This window comes from Labrus bergylta, chromosome 17 (genome assembly GCF_963930695.1).
Source record: "Labrus bergylta chromosome 17, fLabBer1.1, whole genome shotgun sequence".
NCBI classification, from domain to species: domain Eukaryota; kingdom Metazoa; phylum Chordata; class Actinopteri; order Labriformes; family Labridae; genus Labrus; species Labrus bergylta.
Genome location: NC_089211.1, coordinates 18,856,442 through 18,870,510, shown reverse-complemented (window position 1 = coordinate 18,870,510; position 14,069 = coordinate 18,856,442). Strand labels below are relative to the sequence as shown.

The following is a 14,069-nucleotide window of genomic DNA, read 5'->3' as shown; positions in this document are numbered from 1 at the left end:
TGAGAGGAGTAGAGTTTCTGACCTGTGGCTCCTTACAAGATGCGACGCTCTTCCTCCGGAGAGAATTATAAAATCCTCAAGCTAGGGAGGGGGGGGGAAGAAGACAGAAAGATCAGACAAGACAGTAATGTAGGGTGTGTGTGGTTGAAGGAGGGAGAAAGCAGTGTGTGTGTGTGTGTGTGTGTGTGTGTGTGTGTGTGTGTGTGTGTGTGTGTGTGTGTGTGTGTGTGTGTGTGTGTGTGTGTGTGTGTGTGTGTGTGTGTGTGAACATGGTACGCTGTCTAGTCCATGCTTAGACAGATAGGATGTTGAATCAATGATAACACATGTTGCACAATAAATCAACCATTAAATAAAACATTTACACAACCACAAGTATCTTTTCATCCGTCCACACACACATCAATATGCAAATGAGTTAGATAAGCATTCTGGGAAGGACAAAATAATTACAAAGTGACATAAATATCCAAAGGCCACTAAGCCGCTGATATCATATGATGTCTGTCGGGATACTGTGCTAACTTTTTCATAACCAAGGACACAGGAATGGAGAGCAGCCAAATGATAAACATTATCTTGTGTGAGGAACCTGAGGTCTGTGCTGCTGTATTCATTTCCTCTTCCACTTCGTTCTCTACTGAAGAGGTTTGCCTGTGTTAGAAGTCTGTCTGAGATATTGGAGTACAAATTCAAGACTGTCAGCAGCAGCCATGTCCGTGGATCAAGCAGATGTAAATACAGAGAAAACCCTCTCGGTTCAGCCCTGTTGAATTATGTCTGCTCTATATGTGGGTTAATCCCAGGAGAGGTCAGCTACAGACAATCCTTAAATCTGCCCAACTTTAATATCAAGTTGCACAGTTTGTAAAATGATCAATTTGACATTGAAAGGCGGAAGAATGTGGCTAAAATGCAACAAGTTTCTTCTTTTTAACACAGCTATCCTACTTTATCAAATTAATGGGTTTTTTTTTTTTGTATGCCTTCATCCACCACAAAAATCATAGTTCAATCTGAAGATGCCCCCAAATTTGGGGTGCTGGATGTCCTAGTGGTTACCTTGCGCGCCCGAAGTACGGAGGCTGTAGTCATCACAGCGGTCGAGGGTTCTAATCCTCCCTTGCAAGAATCAGCACATTTCTGCCATTTTTTTTTTGTCTTATATAAAATTAACCAAAAGTAGTAGCAGATTAGATTTCTGATCAACTAATCTGTATTTTCACTGTGGCTCCAAAAAACCCTTCACCTGATGTGGACACTAGAGATCTAGCTTTCTGTATTGCTAGAGAGAAAAATTGGGCGACTAATAGAATCATTAGGATTGTTTTGTTGGTAACCACTAATGTCTGAACCAAAATTGTGCCACACCGTGTAGTACATGTTTGAATGTTTCACTGGATACGTAAGAGATTTAATCTGTTGGTAGAGCTACATGAAATGTCAAAGGATCACTGAATGTGACTGGCTTACGGCCTGACATCAACATTACTGTGCCATAAAACTAGGATGGGAAAAAAAAGTGAGATCTATTTGGAAAAACTCAGCAACGTCAGTCATTAGGACTGCACCAGTGAGGATAGATTCCATTTAATCTAATGATTTCTCACAGAATTTGGTTTGGATTTTGAGCACATGATTGAGAACGGACAAAAATCAGCAAAAACACGATATCACTCTTATTTCATGGAGGACCAAATCCCCCACAACAACAAAAAAAGAAAAGTGGGGTTTCAGGCCCTTTACAATTTTGTGCAGTGTCAGCACCTGACTTGTGCATCACTAATGAATCGACGCGAGAACAAAGACTTTCTGGTATAATAAGCAGCAGCAATAGCTGAACAGCCAGGTGGAAAAATTCTTTGGTTTTCTTTTGGGTTCATGGAAACTAGAGCGCCTAAGTGTAAAGGAAAGTAGAAATCTTCTTATGGCCATCGTGACAGATGGTTGGGCCTCCATTCACAACACTTTCCAGTCTGTTCCCTCAGACTGCCTCCCTTTACAACAAGGCTGAATACATTCTCCCTGCACAAGTACACAAGCTTTATTCGCACATTCCACTACTATCCAACTCTGTTTGAGTGGAAAAAACAGGCTTACATATTTACTCTGCCTGAACCTGAACTTCAGTTCAGTTTGGGACTATTGGTCACCGCCTCTACCGGAAAATAAACTTAACTACGGATGTACCAAAAAGAAGTACTCAATATTCTTTAAAAAAAAAAAAAAAAAGTAAAAAAGTAAACAAAACTGGAAAGAAGATAAATGTTGTTAAAAATGAATTAAAAAAACTAACCAGATATCATCCTAAATAATGCTGAAACAGCATCAAAAGCTGTCCCAGGACACAAGAGACAAATCTCCCAGACACCCGAATTGAGGTCACCAAAATCAACCCAAATATTCAGATTCATTAGCATTTGCTTTGGTGGGGTAAGCTACTGTAATGCAGGCCCCCTGCTCTACAGTATAAAAGAATAATCAGATTATGTTAAGCAGAGATGATACACTACAGGCTAGAAACATGGGCAGTTCACTTCACACAACAGATGATCTTTAAGACTAAAATGCTTCGGATGTGCACGCACATCTACAGCGTGTAACTGTCCGGAAGTTCATCCATTGCTTTTGGCGCTTCTGTGATAAAGTATAAACTTAAAGCGACATACCAAGTACATTAGTTTAGGTCAGTCTTGGTAACTATCAGATCCGAGGCCACAGAGGACGGTTATTTGTGTTGATCAAGTTCATATGCTGTGCTTGACAGATTCAATATGTAGCCGCTTGGAGACAATGTTTCTTTCCTCTTTTTCCACTTTGTCACTCGGACAGCTATAGAAAAAAATAATAATAATAAAAATCACGTATGCAAGCAAGCACAAATACACGTCGCGACAAGTTCTGCCTCCTGCCCGCCTCTGACAGCATCAATGGACCGCTGGGAGAAGATGACAGTCGCCAAAGATTGATGAGCCCGAGGCCAAAGGGTTCATCCCCCTCGACATCCTTAGGAAACACTTTGACTTGGCTTCCCTCGACTCCCACAAAACCCAGTGACAGCTGATACAGACTCTTTACTATGCACCCACGAATCCAAGTGACACCAGTGACACCACGCCTTCATACGTCTCAATTCAGGACTTCCTGAGTGGGTGTCAAGCCCGATTGTGCCCCCAGACAACGCCCTTGGTGACACCGTGGTCCGGAGAGGAAGTGGGATGTCATGGGTCAGTTTTTTTTTTGTTTGTTTTTTTTTTTAAATTGATGAGTGGACTTGAATGAGGACCAGGAAAAGCCAGCCTTTTTGAGACTCTTGAAGGCAGAACAAATTTATTAATAGAACTACTTTAGAAACCAAGGCGTTGGTAAACATACCGACAGGATCGGCTATTGAGCTCACCCAACTGTGACACCTGATTTTCCCTAGAGCTAATAAAAAGGTCCGAGCTGGAGCTTTTATCAGGATCTTATTACCAACCCATCTCCAATTCTCATACAAGGACCCTATTTTGTATATCACTGGTGAATATTTTAGGTATTTTCAACAAAAACCTCATCTGAAAGAACAAAATCAGTCAGTAAAATCTCCATTTTAAATGAAAGTTAAAGCAGGCATCCAACTAGGGCGGCGATGTAGCTCAGTTGATAGAGCAGGCGCCCCTTGCAGTGGCGGCAGATTCGACGACCGATTCTAATGCCGTTTGGTGCACATCATCCCAAACTCTCTCCTATATCACTCCTGAGATGTCTTTTCTCTGGAGGGTTAAGCTTCTGACAAATCATTTGGGCGTTGAGCACATCTCTAACTGCTACACATGTTGCTGTTTTGTGAATGACATCTACAAAGCTTTTAGCCGGTCTCTGATAATGGTTTTTAACCCTTGATCCCCTGAGACTGACATGAATACAGACACATGAGCAACCTTGGCTGATACACAAAGAAACAGATACACAGAGGACTGGGAAAAGGCCTCTCATCCTTATGACAGTGTGGTCCTTCCAGTAAGAGCCCCCCCCCCACCCCCCCACCCCCCCACCCCATCCCCACTTTGCAACACACTCATCTGTGCAGCCACCCTTACTGTCCATCTACAAACATCCCAAGTCTCTGACAGGCCTGGCAGCGTGCACCACCACAGGTGGGGGAGGGATGAAAAATGAGAGGGACAGAGGAAAACAAGGTTTGCTGAGAGAAGATAGTCGAGCGTGCAGATTCAGACCATGCTTAAACAGAAAGAAGAGAAAGGACAAAGAGGAGAACGAGGAGGAAGGAGTGGGAGGAGGATTCTCCTCATGGGAAACAAGAAGGGAACGGTTGCATAAAGAATCATGAACGTTTCAGTTTCAGGGCTCATGGAAAATGATGTTTTCCTTCTTGCTTTTGTTTTTCTTCTCTCCGGAAGGAGAAAACACACTCAGATTTTGACTCCAAAATGTGTTTTAGGCAAAACAAGATTTATTTATTCGTCGGGTTAGCACATTTTCATGCGATATAATTCTCCCCAGCATTTGGCACTTTGTCTGGATGTCCTACTTTTCTACATGATGCAATACAGGGAACCCTTGTGTAAATCATTTGGTAGGAATAAAAACATCTTGCACATTTAAATCCTGTATGGATGCATGGGCTCTGTTCTTTGCACACACAAACACGCAAAGGGATGTTTTCAAAAGGATTACGCAGGCTTGAATTTAACAGAAAGAATCCCCAACTTCAAGCTCTACAGAGCAAATCTGGCTTAAAGAAACTTTCCTCAGAGCATCCTGGTACATTAAAAAGAAAGGGCTAAACTCAAAAATCCTGTCAAAGAAACATGTTTATTTCTGGACGATGCGAGAGCACATCTGCTGGAAGATTATCAGCTCCTGAATCAAGAGCAACAAAAAGCATAGAGAACACTTATACAAAACTATTTTTAGAACAAATCTGAAGTTTGTACACTTCAGGGTCACATGCACTTTGTTGGAAATTGTCAGAAAATGTGAAATCAAAAGGGTTCTTTCTTGTTCTTGATGTTTCTGCAGACTAGCGTGTCTCTGGGAATGCCAACTGGAATGCATGAATCTACAGGAATGTCCACTGATATCCTGCTATGTGTAAATGTTTGCTCATGACTGAGCTAGGGAAAATAAGGGGGGTATTTGTATGCAAGTGTGTGTGTGTGAGAGAGAGAAAATAAGTGGCAGTCTTCTTCTGCTTTTGTATGAATCTTAAGTAGTCCCATGTTGAGGGAGGCTTTGTTTGCCGTCACCATCGGGGGGCACGTCCTCCAACTTTTCCCCTCACTTCCCCTTTTGGCGTTACATTTATCATTCTTCTTCAGCGAACAATCATCCTACAACATGGACTAGCATCAGACACACAATAAAGTACCGCCCTCCCCCCCCCCTCTTTGGTCCCTCTTTCTGGTTGCTGGGATACCTTTCATCCAATGGGACAGCTTGTCAACAACATCATCACTTACTTAGAAACTTTCTCTTCAGCTCACTTTGATTCGAAGCAGCGGAGGCTTATTAAAAAATACTGCTGCTTCTTCTCTCCTCAAATTAAAGTCTCTGGAAACTTGTTTTTTTTTATGCTGCATCCAAAACCCTTTAAAAGAAATTGAAGATTTAACGTCTGGTGCTGCAAAAATTGCAATGCTTCCTGAAGGGAACGGCTGAAGTGGTACAACCTTCTAATTTGCAAGAGAAATTCCACTCAGGGCAAATATAGCATTATCCGGCTGTGCTTACAAACTAGATGCACGGTATTTTATGCTGACATTATAGACTGCTAATGTTAACTAGGAGAGCTACCCTGAGGCCTGATTCATAGAAAGACTGGGTGACTCACCAGACCTTTTTTTCCCTTTCTGCTCTCACAATCGTGGACAGGTGCATTAGCAATAAGTGGAGAGATGACGGAGGTTGACTAAGAGCCTACAAACACTGAATCACATCCACCTCATTTCCTCTGCCAAGGAACTTTTTCTAAGGGCGACATAACCTTTTACTGAGTCCTGCACAAGCATACAGGATCGGCCATGATTCAGCACAGTATTCTGAAAACAACCCATGTCTTCTGTTTTGTTTCTGTTCAAACTTTTTTTCCTTCTACATCTGAAGCAGTTAAAGGTTTGGACTTGACCGCATTTGCACCTCTCTCTTTCAGCTGACCGCTTATTCCGCTTATTATGACCGCTGAAGGCAGATTATTTTGCTTACCGCACCCGAACTCCCCATCTTCTATAGATAAAAATCCAAAAGAAACACCAGGCGAAGAGACAATGGTGATGTTGACAAAAGAAACAAAAAGAGATAGGGTGCATAGAGAAATGAAAAAGGGGGAAGGGGGAAAGGAGGAACCAAAATAAAGAAAAAAAAACAGGGGGAGAATACAGAAAAGGAGCAAAAGGAGAGGTTGTACTGCAAAGGCGGAACCCCCTTTAAATGACTGTGTTTTGTCAGTGAAATAAAGAGCAGCTATCAGCAGCAGCAACATACCAGCACAGTGAACGAGAATGCAAATCAGCCCTGATGCAAATGTCATACGTCTTCAGGGGGCAAAACAGACTGTCTTTATACCGCCCCCACCCCTCCAAACATTACACACTTCTCTCTGTGCGATCAGAAATCCCCCATGATTCTCCTCTGAAACACCAACACTTCCAGGAGACAATCTTGCGCAGAGCAGGAGAAAAGTAATAACATCATCTTCTTACTTCACACTGAACAAAAGGCCCGAGTACAGTGGGCTCTTTACTCAAACACACACACACACACACACACACACACGCTTCTGAAAAGATCAATCACTTACTTGTCTGTCATGGCGTCGGCTAGCGAATACTGATTCATTAAAACTGCTTTTCGCTTTCTTCACCCAGTTGGAAACGGTTGAGGGAGAGGCCCAAGGTAAGAGTCACAACACCAGTCTGCAAGAGAGGGGAAAATCAAGATGTATTTGAATTAAATCACAATTGGACACGACAATACAAGATCTCATGGAGATTATCTTTCAGTGTATTGTGACCTATTATAAAGGCTGAAAACAACAACCCTCATCTTTATTACTGAATCAGAAGTGAGTGAAAAATGCCTGCCATAGCCCAAAGTGACATATTCAAGAAGGGTTGTCACGATACCAGATTTGAAAACCTTCATAGGATTCTAGGACAAATCAAACAATATCAATTGCAAGTTAATACCTTTTCTATTTACAAGAAATCAGTGGATCTCATCTGGTCTAGCCTCAGGACCCACCACCAACACTTCCTTTAAAAATCACGACCAAAATTTCTGATAATTTTCCTCCAATCAGATTTATACAATGAAAAGCAGTGCAGTTTGGAGCTCAGACGGTACAAAACATGAGACAGAACAAAAAAAAAAAAATCATGTTTAAAAGTGCTTCATAGACTTTATGACACAATTTTCCTCCAGGTAGACGTTTGCGACCCGCTAATGGGTCCTGACCCACCAGTTGAGAACCACGGCTCTATATTATCTAAGAGTGTTTATAAATGGGGATTCCAGTCCCAATGTTATGTACTTTTATAATTATATGCACATTCTTTTGTCTAACATGTATGTAGGTCAGGCAACTAGACAATTCACTGCTTTTGATGAGCAACAAAAGATGAGAGCTAATCAGTTCTATTGTGACTGCAACTGCACATCAGCTAGGACCCCCCCCCCCCCCCCAAAAAAAAAAAAAAAAGAGGAAAGGAAAACCCAGCAAACAGGCCTTGGTCCAGACTGGGACTGCAGCGAACTTTGCAGTCATGCTTCACTAGCTCACAATTAGCCCGAGCAAGGCCCAGGTCTCCTTTAACTTTCTGTGGGATACTGTTACCATAGTTACCAAGGCAGCCAACCAGCAAGCATAAATAGGAGTGCACCAAGAAATCCTCTGGGTAGCAAGGAGACAGTGTTCAACCAAAAGCACAGATTAAGAATGCATTGTTTGTGATTAAGGAGCAATCATGACATTTTCACATCAGTACAGCTGCGCTTCATGCAGCGTAGAATACACATTTAACAAATGCAATACCTTGCAGGAATCTAAATACACCACCCTGATAAGCATGCGTGTTTGGGGATGCACATAAATCAGCAGATGTTCACTGTCAGCATCCTGATTTTTCAATTTTAATGAGGAGCCGAGATAAGTCACATCCTGTGTCCTGCTGGGTGACGACCAATCTCCCAAACCCTTGAGATTATCTGCCTTTAAACGATTACCAAAGCAGCACATTACTTTCAAAGATTATACCCTCTAATGTGTTAACACACTGGCAACACATAGATCTGACTTTCCAGAGAGGGATTTAGGCTCCATAAGCAGATGAAGGTTAAACAGCATTTCGCTGAACGTCAAGTAAACATAAAGGGACCTGAAGCAGGAAACGAAAGCTGTTTTAACTCTAAATCACGTCAATTTATTAATCCAAAACTGATTAACTAAAGACTACTTAATAGTTTTATAACTGTCAGCCTAGATTGAAGGGAACCACAGGGGTGAAGGAAGGCTCTCAACTCCGCCCAACCCTATCAGCATCAATCGCAGACAGACAGCCTCTGAGGCAGCCAGCGACAGTCTGTCTGCTGATGTGCCCCCCTTTTCCCTGCTTTCCTTTCACCGTATCCACACATCATCCCCGAATTCTGAACTTTCTGCTTTAAAGCACCCATCATATTTCCTGTTGCTGCACCTCTTGCGCACCTGTTTCTTTCATTTCCTGCCTAATAGCAGCTCATTGATCTTATTTATGCGCCTGTCCACAGTACTGTACAGAAACATGCATTAGCTGTATACACCCAAGTAATCTCCTGTAATCACTTTAGTTCCATTTCCTCGGGTCTCTCAGCCTCTGTGTTTGAGGGAAATGTTTTAGAAGGAGAAAAACTGTTCTACTGAATTAATTGATGCAATAATTAATGGATTGATGGTGCAGGGTTATCTGCAGAGCATTCTGTCTTTGCAGAGATAAAAAAAAAAAAAAAAAAGAATAGAGAAGAATGCAAAGGATATGTCCCAGCATTGCTTTTAGAAAGGCCTACAAGTCGATTTCCAAATGACATTTGACCAGATTACTGAATTTTTGCAAGAGTATGTGCTATGCACAATGTGGCAATCCAGAAAAGTATGAGAGCTTTATGGAAAACATCCCTTCTGCTGTGATGATGTATGTTTTCCTGCAAAGCAAGGGTTTTTTTTTGTTTTTTTTAACCACAAGCCAAAATATAACTCCTGCCTTCTCAAGTACAACATGATACAGTGCTTGTATACTGTGCTCAACAGGAAATACATCTGCAACACAGTGTTTATTACCAGTGCACAGTGAGATACACACTCAGACCTGGAAGAACAGGGCTATTTGGCTTAAATCAATAGCACTTGAAAATATACATCAGAAATCTCTGATATACCTGAACACAACATTCACAGACAATTAAAGAAGCCAAAAGTGTTTCTCTGCCCAGTTAAGGATAGAAAACCTGTGGCATGCTTAAGGAAATCGGACATGTCCACACTGGGAGAGCAACGCCCTTTCTTCCCCTCTCTCAAGTGAGATTTATAAACTCCTGACAACAGCCAGCAAGAGGAGGACTAACTCTTCAACATCTAAAGCTGGGCGTACAGTGCGATTCTTTTTCATCTTGAATGTAGTGTTAAATCACACTGCATGTCTTAATCAGTCCCTGTTGGTTTTGTCTAGAGGGAATTCTGATAAAGTTTATCAAAACAACATGGCTTCATCCTCGATGGCGACAAAAAAAAAAAAGAAAGAAAGGTCTGCTTCCTGCAATCATGGACAAACAAATGAAGAACAAAGAAAACCGTGTGGGAGATTTGGACTATTTGATCCATCAGTTCTGCAGCAAAGTTGTGTATTTTAGCACGGCAGTGTTAAGACTACAGATAAAACATTGGCATGAAAGATGCTACCTCAGTATCATCAAACACATCTCTAAAAAACAAGCTAGAACAAATATTTGAGCGTGAGCAGAATCGACCTCAGCACCAGCAGCATTTGACAGAAAACAAACTGAGTATGCAAATATGCCAGAAATCCAATCTATTACAGACAAACACGATTAAAGAAGCAACTGTTAAGGTGTCATGGCCTCTAAAAACAGAATTTAATCAGCTACCTTTTCAAGTTAACCAGTTTTGCATATTGCCTTATCCTGAACAGCATGAGCAAATTTCTTTTACAGAGCATCAGACAACACAGAAAATAATACAAATGCTGCCCTTTTCTCTGTAAACATCTTCAATTTAAGCTTGTATAGGAAAAGTAGAGCCTTTCTAGAGAACTGTGTGGGTTTTAACTCAAATAAGGCACAGCAGAGTCCCACTCACTGCATCATGAAAACACTGAATTATTCACCTCCCAGTTGCAATTCAGGGTAAAAATAGCATGCACAGTACTGGAGACTATCCACTGCCCCGAGTAAACATCAAAACAAATCTGATCACTGAAGCAGAGGAGAAAGGTGTTGACATTGCGAGATGCCAGCAGTCAACACACTGTCCACACACACACAGGCTTGTCTGCGACGTGAATCTTACCATAATCTGAGAAGGAAGATCCTGCAGGTTGAGAGAGGAGACCCCTGCTTAGTCACAGTGTTTTTTACTGGGAAAGTCACCGAAAAGGTTTGTATGACAGATGGAAAAAATAAATAAATAGAAAACAATCTTCCAGCGCGACTAGTCTGTCATCTCCTCCTTCCGTGCTCCCCCGGCGGTCATGCTTCTTCTCTCACACTCCCTCCTTCTGTCTACCTCTGTGTGTCTCTCTCTCTCTCTCTCTCTCTCTCACACTCTCTCCTTTCTTGCTCGATAAACACTAAAAAGACGAGCACAAGAGGCTGCAAACGGTGGAGAGAAAATGCTTGCATCAGCGGTCTGGGGTTACTTTAAAAGCGTGACAGCGGAAGACTCTGTCTCCGTACGAGTCTGCAACAAAAAAACAGCAAGCAATGCCTGTCCCTCACTACCACAGCAGTCAATTGCGGCTTGCCGGTGGACAGCGACAGCGCAGGGATCGCGCCTCTGGAAAGCGTCAATGCACACAATTGCTGAGGAGGGGGAGGGGGAATTTTGGGGTAGCGGGCGAGTGGAGGGAAGAGGGGGGAAGGGGGCTAAGGTTAGGGTACTGTGCATGTGGGTGTGTGGGAGTGTGTCTATTGTCGCTGGGTTGTTTCCCCCCCCCCCTTCCTTCTCTTTTAAGGAGTGAAAGGAGACTTCAGGTCCAGCTGCTCAGCACTGTATTTATCAGTGTGTGATGTGCCCACAGTTAAGTTTCTTTTTTTTCTTCTAATGTTGTCATAGAGCATTGCTAAAGTCTGCAATAAATCACATTTTCATTAAGTTAATAACATTGAGCTGAGCAGCAGTACATTTATTTTACACCAGGATGATACATTTCCCAGAGATACATGGATCACATGCGGCCCCAACTTTCCGGAGATGAACAGACAAAATGATGGATCGACTGTGATCTGTTGCACCACATGGAATTTGATACAAATAGCAATTTTGAGATGGAGAAATATTACTGACAAGTAATTCTTCGCTATAGTGAATTAAAGCTATGATGATGATGAATGCATTTTTTTACACAATTAACTTTATAAAAAGGGATATGTATCATAATCATACATTGTGTGCTCAGCTGTGATGCTCTGCAGGAGGTGCTGCACACAGTGCCACGAGTTTTGTAAACCTAAAAAGAGTCAAGAGCATGGTCAACTTAAACTATCATTTCTAAAGTATTGCTTACGGCACTGCATTTCCAGCAAAACAAGTTTTCATGTTAAAACGTATACGATGCAGATATATCCGTGATTGGCCGACAAAACATGCTGGCAGATCTATCAAGGTCAGACCCTTCTGGTAATATAAATTACATTGTTTAATATTAAAATGGAGTTGCAAATATCAGTCACAAATTTATGATTTTGTATCAGTATGTCTTTCTTTAAATATTTCAACAAAATGATTCAAACTGCAACCTTCAGGAAGGACGTTTTTGTTTCAGTGACCCTGCTGTACTAGCAACACATCTACACAGCAACACACACTTAACTGCCAAGACAGTTTACACCCTCAGGGAACGGATCATGGTGTTGGGACTTATTTCTCACTATGCAAACATTGAACCGATCCAACAGCAAGCAAATGAAAGAATACTGATTAAAGTTGCAGTTATCCAACATCCTGATATGCAAAACTATCCCAGAGTCGCTTTTCACCACTGCCATGCTAAATTACAGTTGAAAGTCGAAGAAATAAAAGACAGCACCTTGTGCGTTCAGCGGTGTCACACAGTGATATCTCTGCACAGTAACAGAATGTACTGTATGTAGTCTCGCTCCACACTCCATTCCCTTCCAGCTCCCTGCTCTCAGCCGCACAACACTGGGAACCTTTTCAAAACATCAAGTAAGCTGTCAATAGCAGCGCTGCGGCGGCGCATCGGCAAGCTTCCTGCACTCTCAGCAGAAGAATAGGAGCGGGTGCAGCATCTTGGGAATCTTGATGGATTTCCTGTACAGTATTCATAAAAGTAGTTATTGCCAGCACTTCAAAAAAAACAAATAGCATGCTTCGACCAGAGCTTCTTTTGATCAATGAAAACAAAAAAAGCAATAAAGCCTCAAAAAGGGTGTGGACTTCTCTTCACCTTTATTGTTACCTAACACATGAAGCAGAGGAAAAACAGGAAACCAAGCTTAACGTTCAGTGTTTTCTGATTTGAAAAACACCATTCAAACACGAGACAATTTTGCTGAGACATTTCTGGAATGCACCGATGCATTATGCATGGCCAGTAACGCATAAAGTGCCAACACATGCCACTGTCTGCTGCTGAGACACAGCCAGATGCTGCTCCCGTCTTCGCCAATAGGAAATTATTCCAGCCTGAGGGTGTTGGGGTTCTACTAGGGTGTGGCGGGGGGGGGGGGGGGGGTTTGTGTTGTGGGATTCAGACCGAGGTGGGGGTTGCGGCCCCAGATGTCCGTTTCTAAGAGCATACGCAGCACACCTCAACATCAGAGCAGGACAGGCCCGACCTCTAACCTCTACCCTTTAACTCCTGCAGGACCAAAACAATGAGGCGGCTGCAAGTCGTACATCACACTCGCCTACCTTGTTTCCTAAAACCATGACATCCAATAGGGACAGCTCCCATCGGTTATATTCTAAACCGCCCCTCCCACAAGAGGACATTTGAATATCTGCAATACACAGCAAAGTGCATTAAAACTGACATATATGCTGCAACACTGGAGTTTAGCATGTCAGACTTGCCAACTTAGCCCAGATTTGTTCCTGCCAGCCGCCTAGTTTTTCTGTTAGATACAATGTTGTTAGGTCTTCCCTACACATGTTAGCTTGTAGGCATTTTCCACCAGTGTTGGGTATGATTTTATAATGATGCGAGACAATCTTTCTTGCTGCCTCGACTTGCCAGGATATACCCAATGATAAGATTGCTAATTGGAAGGAGGGAACAATAAGGAGGCGTGTCCTTGTTGAAGAAATAGCACTTTTTACAGCGACCTCACAGTAGGAGGTGGAACGCCACAGGCCAGACAATTAGCAGGTAATTCAGCCTTATCTGCCAGAGGAAGAGGCTGACGACCAAACCCAGCAGAGGGGGGGGGGGGGTAAGAAGAAAGCCTCTGATGGCTTGTGAATGGTCGCCCTCGAATCCATTACAGTGGTTATTCAATTACCTGACAGTCGCTCACTGTGTGCACGTAAAGAAACGTGAAGTCCTTTAAAATGGGGTCTTCTTGAAGGTGGCAGAATAATTGCATTTGGATTTTACAGACGAAGGGTATATGCAACACTGGCTACCCTCCAGTAAGAAACCAATTTCGACGCACTAACTTTTTACAAGACACAAATTTGACAAACAGCCCAGGCTTGTTCTGAAACCCAAACAAGGCATCCAAGTAAATATCCCCTGACATCCAGAGCAAGTGCCATTTCTGCACAAAGTTCATGTTTTGACACAAAGCTCTCTTTAAGACATGCAGACATGCAGACTGAATGACCATTTCCC

General features: G+C 42.4%; 1 protein-coding gene across 7 annotated transcripts in view; it reads right to left on the bottom strand.

Annotated features, from left to right (window-relative positions):
- sema4d (sema domain, immunoglobulin domain (Ig), transmembrane domain (TM) and short cytoplasmic domain, (semaphorin) 4D) overlaps nt 1-14,069 on the bottom strand; it is a 45,201-nt gene that overhangs the window by 28,247 nt on the left and 2,885 nt on the right. For 4 of the 7 annotated variants that reach the window (XM_065965546.1, XM_065965550.1, XM_065965547.1 and 1 more), the window contains exon 2: nt 6,803-6,917. In XM_065965546.1, coding sequence (XP_065821618.1) covers nt 6,803-6,840 — 38 coding nt within the window. In that variant the 5' untranslated portion in view covers nt 6,841-6,917. Of the gene's footprint in view, nt 1-22; nt 82-6,802; nt 6,918-10,561; nt 11,006-14,069 lie in introns of those variants that run through there. The other 3 variants (XM_065965549.1, XM_065965548.1, XM_065965545.1) reach the window with 3 other exon arrangements.